The sequence below is a fragment of the Notamacropus eugenii genome, chromosome 2 (assembly GCF_028372415.1).
Source record: "Notamacropus eugenii isolate mMacEug1 chromosome 2, mMacEug1.pri_v2, whole genome shotgun sequence".
NCBI lineage: Eukaryota > Metazoa > Chordata > Mammalia > Diprotodontia > Macropodidae > Notamacropus > Notamacropus eugenii.
The window spans coordinates 404,300,915-404,322,235 of NC_092873.1; the positions used below are offsets into that span (position 1 = coordinate 404,300,915).

The 21,321-nt window shown below is 39.2% G+C and overlaps 1 protein-coding gene across 8 annotated transcripts in view; it reads left to right on the forward strand.

Moving 5' to 3' along the window:
• The window catches only part of SDCCAG8 (SHH signaling and ciliogenesis regulator SDCCAG8), a 289,079-nt gene that overhangs the window by 227,042 nt on the left and 40,716 nt on the right, over positions 1–21,321 (forward strand). The window contains exon 17 of one of the 8 annotated variants that reach the window (XM_072647602.1): positions 11,392–12,065. The exons of the other annotated variants lie outside the window; for them this stretch is intronic. Within the exon in view, the coding sequence (XP_072503703.1) occupies positions 11,392–11,524 (133 nt within the window). The 3' untranslated portion in view covers positions 11,525–12,065. Of the gene's footprint in view, positions 1–11,391; positions 12,066–21,321 lie in introns of those variants that run through there. 8 annotated transcript variants of the gene reach the window in all.

The window sequence follows — 21,321 nt, forward strand, 5'->3', positions numbered from 1 at the left end:
ACATTTACATTAGGGAAGTTCACCCATGGAGACAGTTCTCCTTTCCTAGTCAGATCCTAGTGCTCTGCTCCCAGAATTCTTGGCTTCTCCTGAAAACCCCTTCATTTCACTCATTCCAAGAGTTTAGAGGCTATAGACCTTTGCACCAAACTCCTTGCTGTCACTTAGACTTCTCTTTGCAAACAAAAGGAACGTTGCTGTCAGCATTTGAGCTATATATTTGCTCAGGCAGCTGTTCTTGGCTTTTTAAAAGTTCCTCCTGAAGAATTACAGAAATTGATACAAAGTGAAATGAGCAGAACCAGGAGAACGTTGTATACGGTAACAGCAATGTTGTATGATGGCCAACAATAAATGACTTAGCTATTCTTAGCAATACAGTGATCCAAGACAATACTGAAGGATTCATGATGAAGAATGCTATCCACCTCCAGAGAAAGAACTGATGGAATCTGAATGCAGATTGAAGCATACTTTTTCTTTACTTTATTTTTCTTGGGTTTTTTTGTCTATGTTTTCTTTTACAACATGACTAACATGGAAATGTGTTTTGCATGATTATATTTGTATGACCTATATCAAATTGCTTGCCTTCTCGAGGAGAGGGAGAGAACTTTGAACTCAAAAAATTTTTTAAACATATTGAAAATTGTTTTTACACATAACTGGGGGGAAAAATAAAACACTAAATTCCTCCTGGTGTTTGTTGAGTATACAGCATTCTTTTCTATATACTCTTCAGAGAATGCTCTCCATCGAATAAGTAGCTAGCTAGCTATTCAGCTTCAGACTTAATAGATGGCATTTTTTTGGTGACTAGATGGTGCATTCATTCTAAGATATAGCACCATAGTAAAAGTCTTCAGCCTGCCTACATTCTCTCAAGCATGAGGGAATTCTGTCCTCTTGCTTTGACCAGAATCTTGTATCACCGCCAGTGCCTAACATATTACTTTGCATACGGTAACTACATAATACAAATTTTAGTTAATTTGAATAGGTAAGAGGTGTCTTTGAGTAGTTGACCAAAGAAAATTGATAGTGGTGGTAATAGAACATTAAATGATTTTATCCTGTTAATAATGTTATTAAGTCATGTGAGGAGAGAGAAGTGGTAATCATAAGAGAATCATAGAAAGGTAATTCTTAGTATTAACTCTAAAGATGAAACATTTCAGTTGGAGTTAGAAAATAATGGGTGAATAATCCTGAATCTGAGGTCAAGAACAAGGTAAGAGACATTCTGTGGGGTCTGAGGAAAAGGCAAACAAAAACATTACCATGAATAGAGATTAAGGGCTATAGAAAAAAACACAGAACAAAGAAGATAGAAAGAGGGTGAAAAATAGAAAGTTGTTTGTGGGGTGGGGGGGACTCAGCTGAGAGTCACCATTAGCAAAATTGGATGGTCATGTATAAAGAAACATGTAAGGACACAGGACTTGGAGTAAACTGGAACAGCTTTGACTTGAGGGTAAGGAGTTCATGTCTGCTTTTGAACACTTTGAACATGTTTTTGAATATGTTAGCGCTTTGCATTGTATTACCACTCACGAGGAATGTGGTCATCCCCAGCCTGTCAGTGAAAGCTTTGTGGCGCCACATCTCATGATCACATACGATGTTTATGGCACATACTCGTCTTATTTCATTCGCCTTTTGTGCTTTTTTTAGGCGCTCTCTGCCTTTTTCCCCTTCGTTACCATGGCAACAATAATGTCATTGATATGGGTGGAGCTTGGTGTTAGCCACTAGTGCAGCAGAAAGGGAATTTTTATCATAGTTCATGAAATAGTGCCTTTTACACTGTGACTATGCCAGTCACATGTGTTGTATACATGTTTCTGTTTCTTGGTTATCCATCTTAAAGTCCATATTCCTAAGGGACCATATTTTATAAAGTGTAATTGTAGCTAATAAACAGGGCATCGTTTCTCTTGGTAAAAATGTAATTATTTCTTTCCCTCTCCGCCCACCCCCTTTTTTAAAATGGTGTAGCTGTCACTGTTGACTGAGGTTATAAGGGGTTAGGGTGAGTGGAATGTTTCTTAGTCCTTCTAGCCTGTACCAGCCATTGAGAATATGTTACAAGCATCAAAATCCTGATACATTGGAATGTTTAGTAAGCCCTAACATTAGTGAATAAATCTGTGGGATCACTTGTTCTAAGTATTTAAAAATAAACTTTCCAAGAATTTCATATGCTGAGTAAAATGAAGACTCTTTTGAAGGGACCTAGCTGTCTCATTTGGACATTTTAGTACCAGTGAAAGTCATTCACAAAAGAGAAGCTTGAATTTCCGTTTTCACAAATTAAAAAAGTGTTTGATTTGTAATTGAGTGATGCTTAGAAGGAATAAGATGATTTAGGTTCATTATTAAGAAATCATGTAAACAGGATAAACGTAGGTTGCTGTCTTCACTGGGTGTTGTCACTGTCGTACCAATCCCATTCTGTACCTCCCTCCACACCCACACACACCTAAAAGGCTCTATGTGATTTTGTTTTGCTTTTTCATTTTTTTCAGCCTCTCAACAGTGAAGCTTTGGGGTTGGCTCTATTTCTTAGGTGGTTGAAATTAGTTGTTGTTTGAGCCTCGTACCCCCAACACACCTGAGGGGGGCCATAATCCCCAGCAAGTTACTGCCTGTTGTATCTTATTGCCTAATTATTATACCTGTTTAATGCTATTTAGAACATTGTCAGCTGTTGAGAAAAGGTAATTATCACTAGTCAAATGAAAAACACTTTTCTGGCTGCCTTACGAATACACATTTTACTCGTACCTTGATACATAATGAAGCCTGATAGCAAAAGTTTTGCTTGTCTCTTCTTCAAGGCACAGCTGTTTCCCTGCTAAATCCATCCCATCTGTCTCCCCTTCCGTAAATCTGTAGGCAGTATAGCATAAGTACAGAAGCAGTTCAGTGCTATTTTGGATAAACAGAGCTGAAATTTGAATCTTTGCCATTTGCGATGCACACATTTTGTTTTACTGCTGTAAAGAGAGCTGTCAAAATACGACTACATGGATAATTTACTAAAAATGCAGTCAAATATAAGGTTGATCAAAAAGAAATGTGCAGGGTCAGTCTGATCATTCCAGTATGTGAGCAAAAGGAAGCTGATAACCTTTTGGTACTCCTTAGTACAGTGTTTCAGAGAGAGAACCCACAGTCTTAGTTTTCATTCCATCATTGCGGAACGTCCAGTCTGCAAAGCTGAAAGATCCGCAGCACACAATTCTCAGATTACCTTGGAATCTCAGTGCTGAAAAAGACCTTAGTGATCATTTTAGCCCAATTGTGCCATTTTATCCATATGGAAACTGAGTCAGAAAGAGCATAGGGGATTCACCCAAGGTCATGTATGTAACAGGCTATTAACAGAGCCAGGATCAAAACCTCTTACCTCCTGACTACCTATCCAGGACTCTTTCAGTTATATCACAGCTTTTCATGTAACCATTACTTAATAACATTAATTATATTAAGTATATTTTATATGTATACATATATGTGTATATGTAATATTTGTACATATAGGATATATTATATATACACAATATAACTTTAAAGTGAATAAAACCTTGACATGTTGGAGTTCCAGTTTTATAGTTTGCAAAGCAGTTTGTGCTACATTATCCCTTTCCTCAGTACCTACAGCCAGATTTGCATCCCTAGTGATGCTCACAGCCTGGCTTACTGACTATGAACATGCTTTAATTTGAAAAAAACAAACCCACAAGGGTTTCTTTCTTTCTTTCTTTCTTTCTTTCTGTTTCTTTCTTTCTTTCTTTCCTTTTTTCTTTCTTCCTTCCTTTTTTTTTGTATGGTGACCTTGTAGTGCCCCCTTTTGTCCTGTTTGCTGTTGAAAAGATACAGCTTTTAGGAGAATAAAAGTCAGAATGGGCATTTTAGAGCTGCACAGGCAGAAAAGTTCTCTGGCCCCTTTTCATGTGTGTGCCCATGCTTCCTCTCCCTTCTACCCCCATCCCCTATTCCCAAACTCTAAATAGAACCCAGGGACAGCTTTTACTTAGACCCCCTATACTTTATCAGTGTTGAAACACTGTAAGATGTATAATGTTTCATAGCGGGAATGCCTGGTGGGGGAGAGTGAAGTAAAGTTAAGAAAAAGCCTAAGGAAGATTATGGGAAGGGTTGCTGGTCATATATAAAATTTTCAATTATCATCATTATCAATTATCTTTGTATTATAGCCAGTGAATCATTCATCGTTTGATCTATTGCTGATGAGTGCTATGTAAATACATTTAGAATAGAGATTTCTCAACTTTTTGCATCACATGGACCTTTTTGCCATTCTGACGAAAGTGCTGACTGCTGCTTAGGATGTTATTATATGACTAAAATAAAATATGTAGGATTATAAAGGAAACCAATTATATTGAAATATAGTTATCAAAATATTTGGGAAAAGAAAAGATCAGGGACTCTGGATGAAGAGCTCTGATGTATAGTCTCCTTATACCACTGTTCTCAAAACTTATCCCTCTGCTACTGTTACCAAGTTTTTAACCAGGTCTTTCTGTGTTCTCTTTAATAAACTTCCTTGGACAGCCTCCGTGATGGATCTGGTGTGTGATGAACACTGCTATTAGATTTCAGCATCTAAGATTAGATAAAATGAAGAGTAGATTAAAATTAAAAATTATTCTGAGATGAACTAAAATTCAAGGAAGATACTTACCGATCACCCTTCCTATTCAATTCAAATAACAGATATTTGTTAAACACTTAAAATGTTCAGGGTACTCTGTCAGGGCCTAGGCAGGCAAAAGAGAACACCATAGTTTCTGCTTTCAAGGATCTTGTAACTTAATGGAGGGGACGGTAGTCTGAAGGCGAACAAAGGGCATTGGTTAGATGGCTAGCCTCCACTGAGTGTACGCTGCATAGCAGACACTGCTAAGTACAGATTGCGATAAAGGATGGAGAGGTCCAGGGCTTCTTTTCTTCCATCTTCATGAGAGAGGGTCTCTGGGCATGTCACATATTACAGTTCTTGCTCTCTGTCCGAAAAGCTGTCCCTGAAATCCTTCTATCCCTTTAACCCTTTTGGATTCTCCATGTGGCAATACTTGTGGGAGAGGTGCTTTTAAGCTGATTCCTGTATTGGGAGCTAAAATGTAGACACAGAAGATATTAAAATTACCCAACAGTGAAACTTTCTCACTAAACTCACCACTTCATGAGAGCTGTGAATTTAGACAGCAATTCCGTGATATCCATCTACATGATAGAGCTGTAGGCTGCTCCTTTTAATACATTTTCATGGAAGGGGACCCTTCAACATCTGTGATGGGGGAGGAGAGACAGGGACATTTCTCCAAATATTCACATTCCCACACATTCTGTGTAAAAAATCATCTGTGATAGGAAGACCTGTCCCAGAGACTGATGGGAGATATCAGTTTTGCCTTATTTAGATGCAAACTCAGCAGTTGTAGGTGGCTTGACTGAGAATAGATGCATTTTAAATAATAGGAAAAAAGGCTGAGGATTGACCCTTCTCTTGAGTTTAGATTTGTTAACATAGCTGGCTGAGATATTATAAAAGATCCAAGGGAACAAGTGTAAAAATCAAGGGATCAGTAGCACCTGTGTAGAATGAGGTGGTTTTACAAAAGTAATGGTATGGAGATAGATGGTGTTTTGTTTTAATTTGTGAAAATTGTATAATTAAGAGCTGTGCATTCCATCACACTCTTTGGTTCCTGTTTTCTGGTTGAGATGGAGTTTAGTGTTACATTTTGAGGTATAACCTTTGGGACTGCACTGTATCCCAGGAATGCCACATTTAGAGTGACTGTTTTGGCATCTAGAATGTGGTCTTGGCAATCAGAACCTGATTGCCAAAGAGACCAAGTGGCTTCCTTTAGCTGGAATTTTGTCAGAAAGGGCCAAAGAGCACTGATTCATCCTCTGGGACCATGATCACTTATTTCATTGTGCTAGTAAAACCCCAGTACAAGACACTTCCTTACTTCAGATGCCTAGGGATTCCTATTTATGGAAATCAAATTAATACACATTATTAAACATATTTGCACACACTGAACTATTTCAAACCAGTAATGCTGGAATAAAAACAAAATAATACTGTGTATTTACATAACACCTTTCATTAGAAAATCTCAAGCCTTCGCTGACTTAACTAATCCTCACAACACCCTGTGAGGTGTGTAGGAAGTAAGGTAGAACAATAAACAAGAAATTGATGAAAAAGATCAAGTAAGTGCATTCCAAGGGGTTGATACCTACCTCTCCTGCAAGTCTGTTTTCATTCAAATCCTGTTCATACCATATTTGGGGTATTGAGGATAGAAGCATAATTTTTAATAGTACAGCTTTTCTACTGTATGTTATTTCACGTTATTGTTGTCATTTTCCCAGTCTAGGGTTAGAGTCTTTGTTTATTAACTTTGTTTATTAACTTACACTGGCTGATAGAGTAAATGGAAATGTCAGGAGGTACATTTCTTTTAAGCAGTTATTCCACCTTAGAAACTCATCAATTACTCCTTTATGTTTCATGAGCGTTCCTAGCCTGGACAAAATAATGGGATTATAGAATTTTGAGCAGTATTTTGAGAAGTAGAGATAATCTTATAGAGGGCCTTCATTTTATAGATAAGGAAACTGAGTCCCAGAGCCATTAGGTGATTTGGCTAAAGACTCCCAAGGCAGTGTAACAGAACTGAGATGGAAACCTTGATCCTTTAACTTTACACACATTACTCTTCCAGCTGCAGGGGAAATGGGGTTGATGGAATGGCAGCTAGCACTTACTCAATAGAACACACCAGGTTGTTTCCAAATTGTGGGGCAGTCACAACAACACACCAGGCCTCTCTGGCATACCCATGGGAGTGGGTAACTTGTGAGATTCCATGTGAGTGAGCCAAACAAACTGTTCAGAGACTTTCTTCAGCAAGCCTAGAACTAACCTAGAGCAGCAGGAACTCAATACTGTAACTCTAGAACTATTAGGACTTGCGTGGGTGAGCCATCTAGAATGGGTCTGAGACTTAAAAAAAACAGAATGTAAAAGGGAATAGTTGGGTGTAAGTGAACTAATAGTTACAAAGATGCTTGAATTTAGAATGATAAAATATTGTGTATTTTATACAATTGTTATTGAGTGTTTGGACTACTATTTTATCAGATTAAGAAGCAATTCTTATTTCAAAGAAAGTACATCCCGATGGTGGGATTTTATTTATTTATTGAATTAGTATCCTTTAGACTGATCCTTTGCTGAGGGGAGGGAGGGACAGATTAGAAAAAATAATAATTATAAAAGATGCCTATCTAGAAAGTCTTTCTCAGGACTTAGTCTTTCTCTCTAGCTTTTTTAGGTATTACAGATATCCATGAATATTTTTCAGACATTATCATTTATATGTATTTGAAATAGAAGCTGAATTTTGGATAAGTTTTGAAAATGATGTCCCAATAGCATACCTGCTTTTCTACACACACAGCTCTTCATTTGTATTGACAGTTTTTGTCATCTGTAAAAATCCAATATTTCTATTTCATGTATAAATATCACAAACTTCACCATTTTCATCTTGCCAATAGTATATATTGTCTTTGTTTATTTGTGACATTGATGAGTGATATATTTTCTGTATATTCAGTGGGAAGAAGGGTAGATTTAGATTCAGAGGCCCAGAGTTTAACCTTGAGTCTCATCTATATTTGCCTTTTGCTACCTGTGTGCCAACCCAATTGGGCAAGGCACCTTTTCTCTTTATTCATTTTCCTCATCTGTAAAATGAATAAATGAGACTAGATGACCTCCAAGGTTCTTTCCAGATCTAACTGTGTGATACATGTATGTATATACACATATTGATATAATAAAATATTTGATATAAGATATTTATTATGATTTGAGATTATGCCATAAGCCTTGGTGAAAAAAGTAGAAAATATAGCATTGTTAGTCTTCCAGTAGTAAAGACAATAACATAGCTTTTTATCTTATCAAGCTTATTATCAAAAAAAGAGGCTGGATCATTATTCTATGATAATAGCTGAATCTAAATGGGAACAACCAAATGTTGTTCCTACTTCATTTTAATGAAGCCATGGCAAACAGAAGATCCACTGTTTCCTGTTGTATCCCTTATTGCAGTTATGTAGGAAGGCCACAGCATATCATCATTCCGATCATTGACTTTTTACTAACAGGTATATTCAACACCCATAAAATAGTGGTTGCCATTCAGTTCAATTCAACAAGCACTGATTAAGCACTTACTGTGTGCAAGACATTGTGCTAGGTCAAGTCAGGTCAACAAGCATTTATTATTACTTACTATGTGCCAGGCACCTTGCTAACTAAATGCTAGAACTACAAATAAAAACAGAAAGAACCTGTCTTTCATGTGCTTACGAACCAGGTATCAGAAATATAAACACTACAAACAGATAAGTATAAGATAATTTGAAAAGAGAGACCATACTGTCAAATGAGGGGAAAGGAACAGTTTCATTTAGAATGTGGCACCTGATCTGATTCTAAAAGGCAGTTAGAAATCCTAAAAAGTGGAGCTGGAAAGCTTGGAGGTGGAATGTTAATTGGGGGAATTGCCAAGAAACCAGTTTGTCTAAAATATAGAATGCATGAAGAGAAATAATAAATAAATGGAAGGGTACTTAAAAGTCAGGTCATGGGAGGCTTTTAATGCCAGTCAGTGGAGTTTGTATTTTATCCTAATGACAAACAGGTTTGATGGTTTTGAGTAGGGGAGTAACATGACCAGATCTGTGCTTTAAGAATATTATTTTGGCAGACTTGTGAAGGAAGAATTGCAGAGAAGAAAGATTGAAAGTATAAAGCCGAATTAAGAGTCCAGATATAGAGGTGATGAGGTCCTGAATTAGGATAGTAACTTTAGGACTGAAGAGAATGGGTTCAGGTTAGATGTGGGGATAATGTTACAAAGTCTGACAGAATTTAGAAACTGATTAAATAATGGGAGTGGGGAAGAGAAAAGTGATAAAGATGATTCAGAAGTTACAAAACCTGGCTAATAGGAGGATAGTGTGCCCTCAATAGAAATAGGGGAATAGGGAAGTTTGGAGGTTGAATGAGATGTCTGTTTTGGACATGTGGAATTTGAGATACCAGTGGGACATCCATGTGGACATGTCTAGCAGACAGTTGGCAATGTGAGACTGGCATTCAGAGCTGGATATAGATATTGGGAGTCATCTGTGGAGAGATGGTAATTAAACCCAAGAGAGCTAAAAAAGAATTAAAAAAAAACATAGAAACAGAAAAGGAAAGAGACAGGGACAGAGCATTGGGAGATGCTCATATTTAGTAGGCGGGCGATGGAGGGATGATCTTAAAAAGAATGCTGAGAAGGAGCAGTCAGACAGATAGGAGGAGAATTATGAGGAAATAGTGTCCTCAGAGTCAATAGAGGAAAGAGTTTCTAGGAGAAGGGAGTTTTTAACTATCAAAAGCCACAGAGAAAGATGGAGACTAAAAAAGGGGACAAGAGATTGTCCTTAGAGAAAGTGCTTAAGCTAAGTATTGGGGTGGAAATTCACACTAAGTAAATGAAAAAGGAGTGTGGTTGTAAAAGACACAGGATGATAGCTTGAGGGATTGGTAGAGTTAAGGGAAGGTGTTCAAGGTTATGGAAAATCATGGCACATTTGTAAAGGGCAGGGCTAAGTGTGACAGCATGGTGTGATGGAAATAACACCAGATTTGGAGTCAGAAGACTGTGTCATCTTGGTCAAGTGACTTGACATTTCTGAGTCTCAGTTCCTGAGTTATAAAATAAGGTTGTGGGGTAGATTAGAGGACCTCTGAGCCTCTTTCCTTCCTAAATGTATGATTCTATGAAGGTGGGGGGGGGAGAAGAGGGAAAGGTAACAGATGAACAGAGATGAATGATTAATGGGGCAAGCTCCTGGAGACGTGATCAAGAGCACAGGTAGAGGCTGATATTGGCAAGAAGGCACCCATTTTCTTCAGGGATTGGGGTGAGAGAGGACAGAAGGAGATAATGGATAAGGATATTTTCACTGTGGAATAGCAAGAGGAAACTCACAGTAAACGATCCCAGTTTCCTCAGCAGAGCAGAAGGCAACATCCCCTAGAGAAAAAGCAAAGGAGGGAACAAGTGAAAAGAGCTTCAAATAGTTGTTGCAGGGAATGTGAGCAAATATCAATTAGAGAATAAGATGTAAGTGGTGAAGGCCCAATTGAGATGAGGTGGCCAAGTCAGATTCGCCTGACTTTCTAGCAGGATTCAGAAACATGCACAGAGCAGCCTAGAAAGCAGAGATCAGGGGTAACACAAAGCTGGAGGCATGAGTGGCAGCAGGAAAAAGAAGCAAGGAATTCAGTGGGAGAAGAAATATATAGTATATAAAGTAAATAGCATATGTGATTTGTAGTACATAAAGTATATGGTTGAATTGGTCAGGAAGGGAGGAAAATGAGACCAGATTGGTGATGGACTGTGGGAACAGGGAGGGGTCGAGGTACTGGAGGAAGTAGTGCAGACAAAAGTTAGAGTTAGGAGAAATGAGGCAGAGTGAAAGAAACATGAGAGATTTTAATCATGGAAAGGAATTTCAGAATTGTAGATCAGGGATCAATGAACAATGGCCCACAGCCCAACTCTGGCCCATCATCTGCTTTAGTATGTCCTGTGAGCTAAGAATGGTTTTTATGTAGTTTGTTGTCCTAGATCATGGCTATAGCACAGTTATAGGTGATGAGCCACATGGGTATGAGGTGGAGTGAAGATATCACAGACTTGGAGGATGCTGATAAACTGAGAACCTAGAATATTTCAGGGGATATTAATTTGTATTTGAAGCCCCGCCCCCAGATATGAGGGGAGGGGTTGCAATAGAGTAGAATACCCTCAGACATGTACTGAACTTTTTGAGAAAGGAAGGAATATGACCTGGATGCAGGTAGATAATTGTTTGGTTGAACCCCAAAAGTGAAGTTGCAAAGGGATGAATCTGGAAATGGAAATGAGGAGAAAGGAGCATGCCAGCTTTTCCAGACCAGTGTGTAGGGATCATGAAAGGAAGCATCCAGTACTAAAGAGGACGGGTCCTCAGAAAATCCAATATATACCAGATTTTCATGAGTATAAGAAAGCCCCTTCCCAACCCCAAACAAGTCACATGTCCTCTTCTCAAGCCTCAGTAGGACTGGGAAAAACTGGCTGTGCTGTGCTTTCAGAACTACATTATAAGCCACTGGTTAAGTAGATGATAAAAAATGACTTACAAGGGGGATAGGGAATTGCATTGCCTGTAAAGAATTGTGTTTCTTTTTTTAATTCCCTCTTTGCCTAAATTTGCATGTGACAGGAATGAATTTAAGGGACTGAGAGCAAGAGATGCTGGAGGAGAGAGCCTTGACTTGTGGAAATTGATCTTGAAGGAATCAGATAAAAGAGACTTTAATCCTGACATGAGGCGGCATGATAACAGAGTTGGTTGAAGAAAACCATCCCAGAATATAACATTTTCTTATGGTGACATCAGTAACAGAGGTAGATTTGGCATGAGAAACGCAGTGGCTTTATTTGAAGAGAATGCTCTACTTCTGCACATATGTGAACCATAAATCCAGATTTCTGTTACATTCACTCACATTTCTTCATGTCAGCATCTGAACAGCAATCTCCAAATGTTCCAACATCCTTTATAAATAATTTTTACTTTGGAAGCCTTCTCCAGACTGTTAATTTTTATTGAAATGATATTTTCTTAGTAATATTCTCTTAGTAGGAAATGTCTAACTATTCTTGTGATGTTAGATGAGGTTCCAAATATAAACCAGCAGTTTTGTTTCAATAAATTTTACATATGCTATATATACATTGATTTATTTTGCCATGCGTGAATATCCTACAAAAACTTTACAATAATAGTAAACTATGTTGTTAAGAAATATGCAACATTCCCTCTCTTTCTCTCTCTCTCCCCTCCCCCCACTCTCTCACACACACACACACACACATTCACACTCCCCTTTTCCTTCTCCTTATATATATATATGTATACATATATTTATATATGTATGTATGTATATCCTCAAGCACTATATAATTTCTATTTTAGATATGCTACATATGTGTCAGAGGAGCCATGGTACAGTGGCTAGAGAGCTGGCCACCTCTGGACTTGTGTAGCCCTAGGCCAGTCACTGAGCCTCTCAGTGCTCCAGGCTAGTGATGTCACACTCAAATAGAAACGGTCTCCAAAACCACAAGTTAACATTGTCTACACTGTATTGTATTTTTGTTCGTTTTGTTAAACATTCCTCAATTGCATGTTGCATTTAGGCATTCACAGGCAGCTAGTTTGATGCCTCTGATGTAGGCAGCTCTTAAGTTGCAGAGAAGATGCTGACCTGCCTTGGTAGAGGGAGTTCCCTTGTCTAAGAGTAACGAAATCACAGATCCATAGCCTGTTCCTTATAGATTAAACCAGTCTGCATGTCCCATAGGCCAAATCACACCACCTTTGAATACAACCTCTTATAACAGAGATAGCTGATAAATCTTGATTATATACCCAACATGCATTATTAAGAGACTTGGTTACACTGCATCATCATATCCTGATACTACCCTAAAATTACTTTGAAATTGGAAATTACATTTGAATAAATATTTGACATTGAAAACAACCCAATCCTAAAAATTTTAGTTCTTGTTCTTAAAAATTATAGATACCTAATTTTTAAAATCTAATTTAATAGTAACTGAAAGATTCATGACAAGGTGGTATACGTACATAGAACACATCTGACTAGTAATTAGCACCAGGAGATTTTTCCAGTGTGGTTCATGCTGTCCTCTGAGAAAAACAGCTCTATTGGAATAACACATCACCCCTGAAATGGAATCATCCCCCATAGGACAATGACAAAATCTTTTTTTAAATAAATTTTATTTTTTAATCAAAGAAAATCACCTCTCATGCTCTCCTTCCTTCCTCTCCCCCACCCCCACCCCATGAAGAAGAAAGGGAAACAAAATCCCCTTTTACAGACATGTATAGTCAAGTACAACAAATTCCTGCATTAAGTGCATCAAAGGCTCAGTATATATTTTGCATCCATCATCTCTCTGTCTCTACCTAGATGTTTCATTCTGAGTCCTCTGGAAGATCACCGTTGGTTACTGCTTTGAACAGAGTTTCTAAGTCTTTCAAGGTTTTTGTCAAACCCCTTCTTGCCTGAACAAAACCCTAAAGAAAAAAATAGTTTTTGTGTTTCCTTTCTCATCCTCATAGCTACATTTTTCCTTCCTTCCTTCCTTCCTTCCTTCCTTCCTTCCTTCCTCCCTCCCTCCCTCCCTTCCTTCCTTCCTTCCTTCCTTCCTTCCTTCCTTCCTTCCTTCCTTCCTTCCTTCTTTCCTTCCTTCCTTCCTTCCTTCTTTCCTTCCTCCCTCCCTCCCTTCCTTCCTTCCTTCCTTCCTTCCTTCCTTCCTTCCTTCCTTCCTTCCTTCCTTCCTTCCTTCCTTCTCTCTTTCAGAGCCATGATGTGCACAGTCCATCTAAATTTGTTAATATTTACTTTCTATAAATATAACATCAAGCTATGCTTTTTTGAAATTCATGCACACACTAGGGCCATAGTTGCTTAGAGACCTTTCTGATGCTAATGGCAGAAGTGTAAGAGAACCCATGGGCAGGCTTGAACCCGTGCACCATATACTAGGTGGCACAATGGACAGAGCATTCAGCCAAGAGTCAGGAAGACTGATCTTGGAGTCAGGAGTTTAAGACCAGCCTCAGACACACTTTCTAGCTGTGTGACTCTAGATAAGTCACTTAATCCTGTTTACCTCGGTTTCCTCATCTGTAAAATGAGTTGGAGAAGGAAATGGCTAAACACTCCAGCATCTTTGCCAAGAAAACCCCAAATGGGGTCACAGAGCATCAGACACGGCTGAAAGGACCAAACAATGACAACATGGGAGTGCTTCCCCAGCTGCTCACTGGTAGTTTTAAAACCTATACTTTAGAGAGGCTCTAAGGGGCAACTAACTTGTTGGCGTTAAAAGTACTTTAAACCTTTACGGCACTTCAAAGAACAATCTTTTCAAAGGCCTGCTAGGACTCTGACTTATCCTATCGCTGTGGTGGGGATACTACTCCTTAGAGTCAAGTACAGATGAAATCTACAGCTGGCCACACAGTAGATAGATTGCCAGGTTTAAAGTCAGAAAGACCAAATCTGGACAAGTCACTTAACCTCTATCTGCCTCAGTTTCCTCATTTGTAAAATGAGGATAATAGCACTTGCCCCCCAAGGGTGTTGTGAGGATCAGATGAGATAGCATTTGTAAAAAGCACTCAGCACCATGCCTAGCACATAAGATACTATGTAAATATTCGTTCCCTTCTCCCTAAAAGTGTGAACGTAGGTTAATGGAACTGATATTTTAACAAACATACCAGAATACATACATGAAAAAAACATGCTGTCTCCTTCAAAGTAGTCAATTTGGGAGATAAAAGACTTGTTCCAAAGAGGAGGACTTTAGTTTTAAACAAAAAAAGCTCTGGAAAAAGGCTTCTAGAGCCACGTCTCAGTTTTCTTTTGTCTTTTGTCACTCTTAACCAAATGCCCTGCTACCCAACCTGACTTTATTCACCAAACTTAAACCCACTCATGGGATCATCCTGTAGATAGAAAGCTAGAAGGTACCTTAGAGGTCTTTTAATACAGCCTCCCCATGCCGTGTCCTCCACCTCCCACTCATGCTGCCTCCATTTTACACATGAAGAAACCGAGGACCAGAGAGGTGAGTGACTTGACCAAGGTCATGTAGGAAGTAACTTTCAAATTCAGAATTCAAACTTAGATCCCTTGACTCTAAGTTCAGCATCCCAAGTTCAGTGCTTTCTCTCCCACTGCACCACACTACCTATGACTTTCTAGATTTTTCCCAAAATCAAATTCATACTCAAAAGATGAAGCTTTGCTGTCATTTAGAGTTTTCAAAAGAAAATTCCACAGGTGCTGAGATAGTTCAGAAGAACCTCCAAAATGTCCTGACCATCATGGGAAGTGAACAGTCACCCACCATGATGGCTTTGTAGAAGATGCTTCTCATTTTGATGAATGCATTCCTATTCGAGTATGTGCATTCAAATATCAGCCCCATTATTTGAGAGTAACTACACATACACACACATACATATATGTACATGTGTACATGTGTATGTTTTATATGTAATTCATTAGCAGGTGGTCTTTACTAGTTCAGTAAAACTTTGTTGAGTTGAATCCTAAGGGATAAATTTCTTATTTTAGAGACATGGGGACTCAAAGTCTTGCAGCATTCAGATAAGAATTCTGCAAAATGCACTTAATCTATGTTCTTCATTTTTTGACCAAAGAAACAAGAGAGTTTAAATAACTTGCCCAAGGTTGAACATCCGAGACTGAGACCCAGCTCTCCTGACAGACAGATGGACAGTCTATCTTAGTGACACAATCTCTGAATCCATTGTGCTGTTCTGCTTCATGCTGAAGGTACAAATAGAAGAAACAAGACAGTTCCCACCCTAACAGAACTCCATTACATTTTAATGACACACTAATGGAAGGCAGAAATATAGTGCATCAGGAAAGTGGGGGTGGGGGAATGAGGAAGGACAAGAAAATGATGAGAAACAGTCCAGAAACTCTAAATTCAGGGCTCTTTTCTTGCTATAATGCTTCTTTATTTGTATAATTGCTAGTATGTGTGTAAATATACATGCATGGATATTTACACACATACATGTATACATAAAGTATACAGTTACCCAGTAGTTTAATCTTTTCTTTTTAATTTAGTCACCTGGATTTTCAGTCACATTTGAGATCACAGTTATACTCTGACTTTACTTCTCAAAACCTACACCTATCTGCTGGTAAACTTGCTGCAGAGTAGCTCTCTCCTAGCAATTCTCTGCTTTAATGATTATTTGAGAAAACTTGCTCTTTATGTGTTCAGATATCCTTTATTCGCTTGCTTTTTTAGAGTCCATGGCTTTAGAAGGTGAGGTGTTTTCTCTTGCCCTGTGTATTTCCTCCCATCCTTTAGGCAGTCCTAGAAACAGCTTGTCTGCACTTGCTGCTTCTACTTCCTCTCTCTCTCTCCTCAATCCTTTGCAGTCTGGCTTCTAATCTCATTTGTCCTCTCAGTAGTCACTAGTGATCTCTTAATTTCCAAATCTGATGACCATTTTTTATTTCTCATCCTTCTCAAACCCTCTGCTGTATTTGACATTGTCAACCACCCTCTCCTCTCTAGACACTGCTCTCCCTTGGTTCTCCTACCTGTGTAACCACTCCTTCTCAGTCTCCTTTATCAGTTTGTCATCCCAATCATGGCTCCTAACTGGAAGTGTTGCCCAAGGTTCTGCCCTAGGTTCCCTCTCCTTCTCTCTCTCTCACACTTCATCAGCTCCCACAGGTTTAACCACCATGTCTGTGTGAATTTCTCCCAGATCTATGTATTCAGTCCCTGAGCTTCTACCCCACCCCACCAGTTTTCTAAGGGATATTTCTAACTGGACATCCTAGAAACATCTCAGACTTAATGTGTCCAAAACAGAACACATTACCTCTCCTCCCACCCCCCACCGGACCTATTTTCCATTCTTGCCTATTTCTGGCAAAGCCACTGCTGTCCTTCCAGTCTGTCAGGTGCATAACTGGGGCTGCCCAATCAGTTAACACACCTTCCTTTCTACCTCAGTATCATGTCTCTCTCCCCCAAGCCCTAACCACCTCTCTCCTGGATTATTGTCGCAGCCTGGTGACTGGTCTCCCTGCCTCAAGTGTCTCCTGCCTGTAGTCCATCTTCCACACTGCTGCCAAAGTGTTTTCCTTAAGAACTGACTGTATCATTCCCATATTTGCACAACTCAGGTAGCTTCCTTTTGGCACTAGAATCAAATATAAACTCCCCTATTTAGCTCTTAAAACCCTAACCGTAACCTTCCCCTAATCTTTCATTCCAGACTCTTCTTCCAACACTGCAATCCAGCCAAACTGGCCTTCCCTCTGACTCACGCACAACATCCATTCCTTGTCTTGGTGCTCCTGTATTGGCTGTCCCTCACTTCTGGAATATATGCCCTTCTCACCTTCACCTCATAAATCTCTTCTCCGGATGCAGCTTACCCTGTGGGTGCCTGCTATCCAAACCACTTTAGACACTTTGGATAGAACCATTTTTCCACGTATTTATTTGTATTCTGCCTTTTCTGTGTATCATGTATATATATGTGTGTATTATACACATATACACATACTAAATGAAATAATCTGTTTGCAAGGAAGGGGCGTATAATTTGATGGGTGAGACAAGGATAGAGACATATGTGTATTGCTAGATCTATAGAGATACCCATATCTATGGATATCTATCTACAGATACCTGTAGAGATACCTACATCTTTATAATTATCTCTAGAGATATGGCTATCTCTAGAGATACTTAGCTATCTCATATGAATTTATCTATATCCTTATTGTCTGTCCCATCACATTATAAGCTCCTTTCTTGCAAATAGAGATTGTTTCATTTAGTGTATTTGTCTCCCCAGAGTGTAGTCCTCTACCTGGCACATAGCGAAGGCTCAATAAGCACTTGGTGATTAATCAGCTGTTAAGTAAAGGCTTGTATATCAGAATGCTGTCCCAATTATAATAACAGCAGTTCACATACCCTCATAACAGCCCTGGCAGGTAGTTAGCACATGTATTGTTTTTTCTACTTTAGAGACAAAGACGCTGAGGTTTGTGGGGAGATCAGAGAGATGGCCAGGTTCACCTCACAAGCATCACATTTCACTTGATTCTGCAGCTACAAGGCTGGTACTTTAACCTGTACCATGACTCAGCCTCAGTCCTGCTATGGTCTCCCTCCTGGGCTCCTGGGTTCTCCTTTGTGAGATATATGGACTTTCGACTATGTGTCTAACAGCCTTCACCGGGGGGGCTTGGAGACACCTGTTTATCACATTGGCTGTAGATTGAGAGCATGTTTTTTCTACAGCCATCAACTGCACAAAGTTACAAATTGTCATAATTAAGACCAAAGTTTTTTGATCTCTCTCTCTCTCTGTCTCTGTCTCTCTCTCTGTCTGTGTTTCTCTGTCTCTCTCTCTCTGTGTCTCTGTGTCTCTCTGTCTCTGTCTCTCTGTCTCTCTCTTCTTTTCTTTTTTGCAGCCTGTCTCATGGGGGCTAGATTCCAGAGAGGCAGCCTGGGCACGTATATGCCAGTACAACCAGGATTTCAACAATGTCAGTAATCTTTGCTCATCATACCAAAAAAGCAGTGTGTCAATGTACTCCTGAAGATTCATTAGCATACAGACTCTCTGGGCTTGCTCACAAAGCAGGATTTGGGATGTACTGGTTTCTCAGCTTGTCTGGCTACCTCTGACTGAAAAGAACAACTAAAAAAAACCCCAACAACAACAAAAAAAAGTGCTCCCTTCCTCTCCCATGGAAAGAAAACATTGAGGACGATTTGTAAGAGAGTGTAATGAAATGACTTTTAAAGCAATCACCCTTCAGAGAGACTGTCTGTCTTTCTTCCGTCCCCTTTGTTTTTCTAACCTAGTTTTAAATCACTGCTGGGCAAATAAATAAATCACTGTGCAGGCTACTTATGAATGTGCAGTCCTAAATGATTTCTTGTCCCTCTTTTAACAGACCTGAAATTGGCAACAATGTTTATACATATGCATATGTAAATGCCTATGTAAGGATATATATATATATGTATATATGTATAGATGGATATAGATATTTGCTCTCTCTTTCTTCTTCTTCTCTCTCTCCATCTCTCTTTCAGTGGGGGATGGAGGGGAGAAGTAACGTACAAGCAGATGTGCTGTTAGATCTACAGGCTTCTGCCAACCATATGGCATCTTAAAGAAAGATGGTTGGAGCGTCTGGATTCGCAAAGAGTCGGGATGGAAAGCCATGTGTCGTGTTGGTACAGGCAGTTGTTTTAGCTCTCTCTAAAAGGCTTCAGGAGATTGTGTAATGGAACAAATGGTACTGTAAGCCTCGTAACAGCCTTACCGCTGCTGGAGAGGCAATTGGCCCTCAGGCGGGTACTGCTTCTTTCTCCCCCTATTATCATGTATTCTTTTTCTAATGTACTGGAAACTTGGAGTCTTGATTCTGAACTTTTTGACTAATAATTAAGCTTCTGGCTTCCCCTACCTCCTACACCCCATATTCTCTCTTCTTTCGTTTGTTAATTAAAATGAACAAATCCTCTGTGCTCAACTCTGGAGAGTGTGCCCAGTCTACCAATTTGCTGGCTTGAAGCCGTGTTGTCCAGATCACTGTGTCACAATCGTGGCTGCTGACCAGTCTTTGGAAGTACGTTTTCTCTCGGGTTTCATTCCCCCAAATCACAGCACGATCAAATGGCTTGAGTTCCTTAAAACATTAGCCCAGAATTCAAAAACAGTTGCACTGATCATCACTGCATGTGTGGTGAAAGTTGCCTCTTTGCTCACATTAGAGTAAATGTCCCATCAGACTTCACATGCAGAGACTGTGTGGAGTGGGAAAACAAGATTAGTTCCTGTCCATGAGATTCATAAAAGATGCTGTCTGCAGGATGACCCTGCTTGTCATACCCTTGTCTGCAGCTAAATACTAACCTCAAAGTAGAGCTTGATAGGAAAGGAATAAGGATTTCAGAAAGGCTATCACTTCTTATCCAGGCTGTTTGTTTTAGAAGATATAGATTGGATGCTTGAGTTCTTGTGCAGTCCACCATTCTGATTACTTGCAAAAAAAAAAAATTGTACTGAAGACTTAGACTATAAATCAATTGAAATAACAGAACCACTTAACCTTGGTGCCAGAGATTTGGAGCCCAATGATATCCCAACCCCAACATCACTTCATCCACATCCCAATGGGAAAAAAAAAACAGATTTTTAAATTTCAAAGTATTAAATATCAGTGACATCAATCAGATGTCACTTGCTGTCAGTAAGGTTTCTAGGTTCATGTCTCTTGTTTTAAGGGAGTAAAGGGAGTAAAGGAGCTGTGAGACCTCTCAAACTGACATCCAACTGGAGGCTGAGATAGTTCTAATACCTTCATTTTCTTGGCCAAACACCATGTGTATTTCAGCTGTGTTTGTATGCAATTTTGAAACATCTTCAAAAGCTATTTCTTTGTTTTGTAACAATTTCAAGGTGATTGTCCATGAAAAGTATACCTTTCTGATCAGGGAAATGCTGGCACTGATTTCCCTACACTGTAGATGACTGGATCTTAGGTACTAGATAGAGTTGGAGTGGTAGTTTTAGAAGAGAAAAGTGATCAGTTGATTTGCTCATTTTGGTCAAAGAAGCAGTTGTATTTCAAGGAACAAAATCAGTCAAACCACTTGGTTAACCAAACTAAGCCAGAATAGGCAATCTAGCCATTTATTATATGCACAGATTATATCTCCCAAGACCACTAGGAACCTGACCTACGCTAATACTGGCAGGGTATAGATCATCTTATACTGTGGACCTCAGACCTTTAGGACCTAAGCTCTGTCCACCACCTAATTTCACACAGTTAGCTGACCCAAAATGTTATGGTCTCTGGAAAGTGAGGTCAGTAATCAGTTGCTAACGTGCAGATGAACGTGCTAATGTGCCACAGTGTCCCTGTGGCAGTCCTCAGAGCCACCCACCCACCTTGTGAATCAGCTGCCATCATCCTAAAGGAACTGGGAAGCTTACAGTATATATCACTTCCTGAAAACCCCCTTCGGCAATGCCAAAGCACCTTGAGTTTTTGTTTTGTAAATGATGCCATTCGTTAATCTGCAAAGGTTACCCCGTGCAGACTAATGGAACCTGGTAACTATACATCTCAGCGCCACTCCTGGGTGATGGCACAGAATCTAGAATTCCAAATTCAGGTTTCATGTCCAACTCATGCTTAAGATCACAGCATTTTTAATGTACTTGTTGCTCTGGCATATTCTTCTTGTCATCTTAACAAAGGTGAGTTCAGTTTAAAGACTTTACTATAGCTTTCTTTCAAATATAAAAGCTCTCCTTTCTGTAGGGCAATCTTGTCATTTAAAACCTTAAAATAGTATCATTTTATTCCTGTGAATTCTGTATGGGGCAAGGGGAAATGTGCATCCAAATCTTCCTCGTAAAAATATCCCATCTCATGTTTTAGCAGTTTCCCTTTTTTCCTCAGGGCTCATGTCATGCCCACCATGCTAAGGACTAGGATTT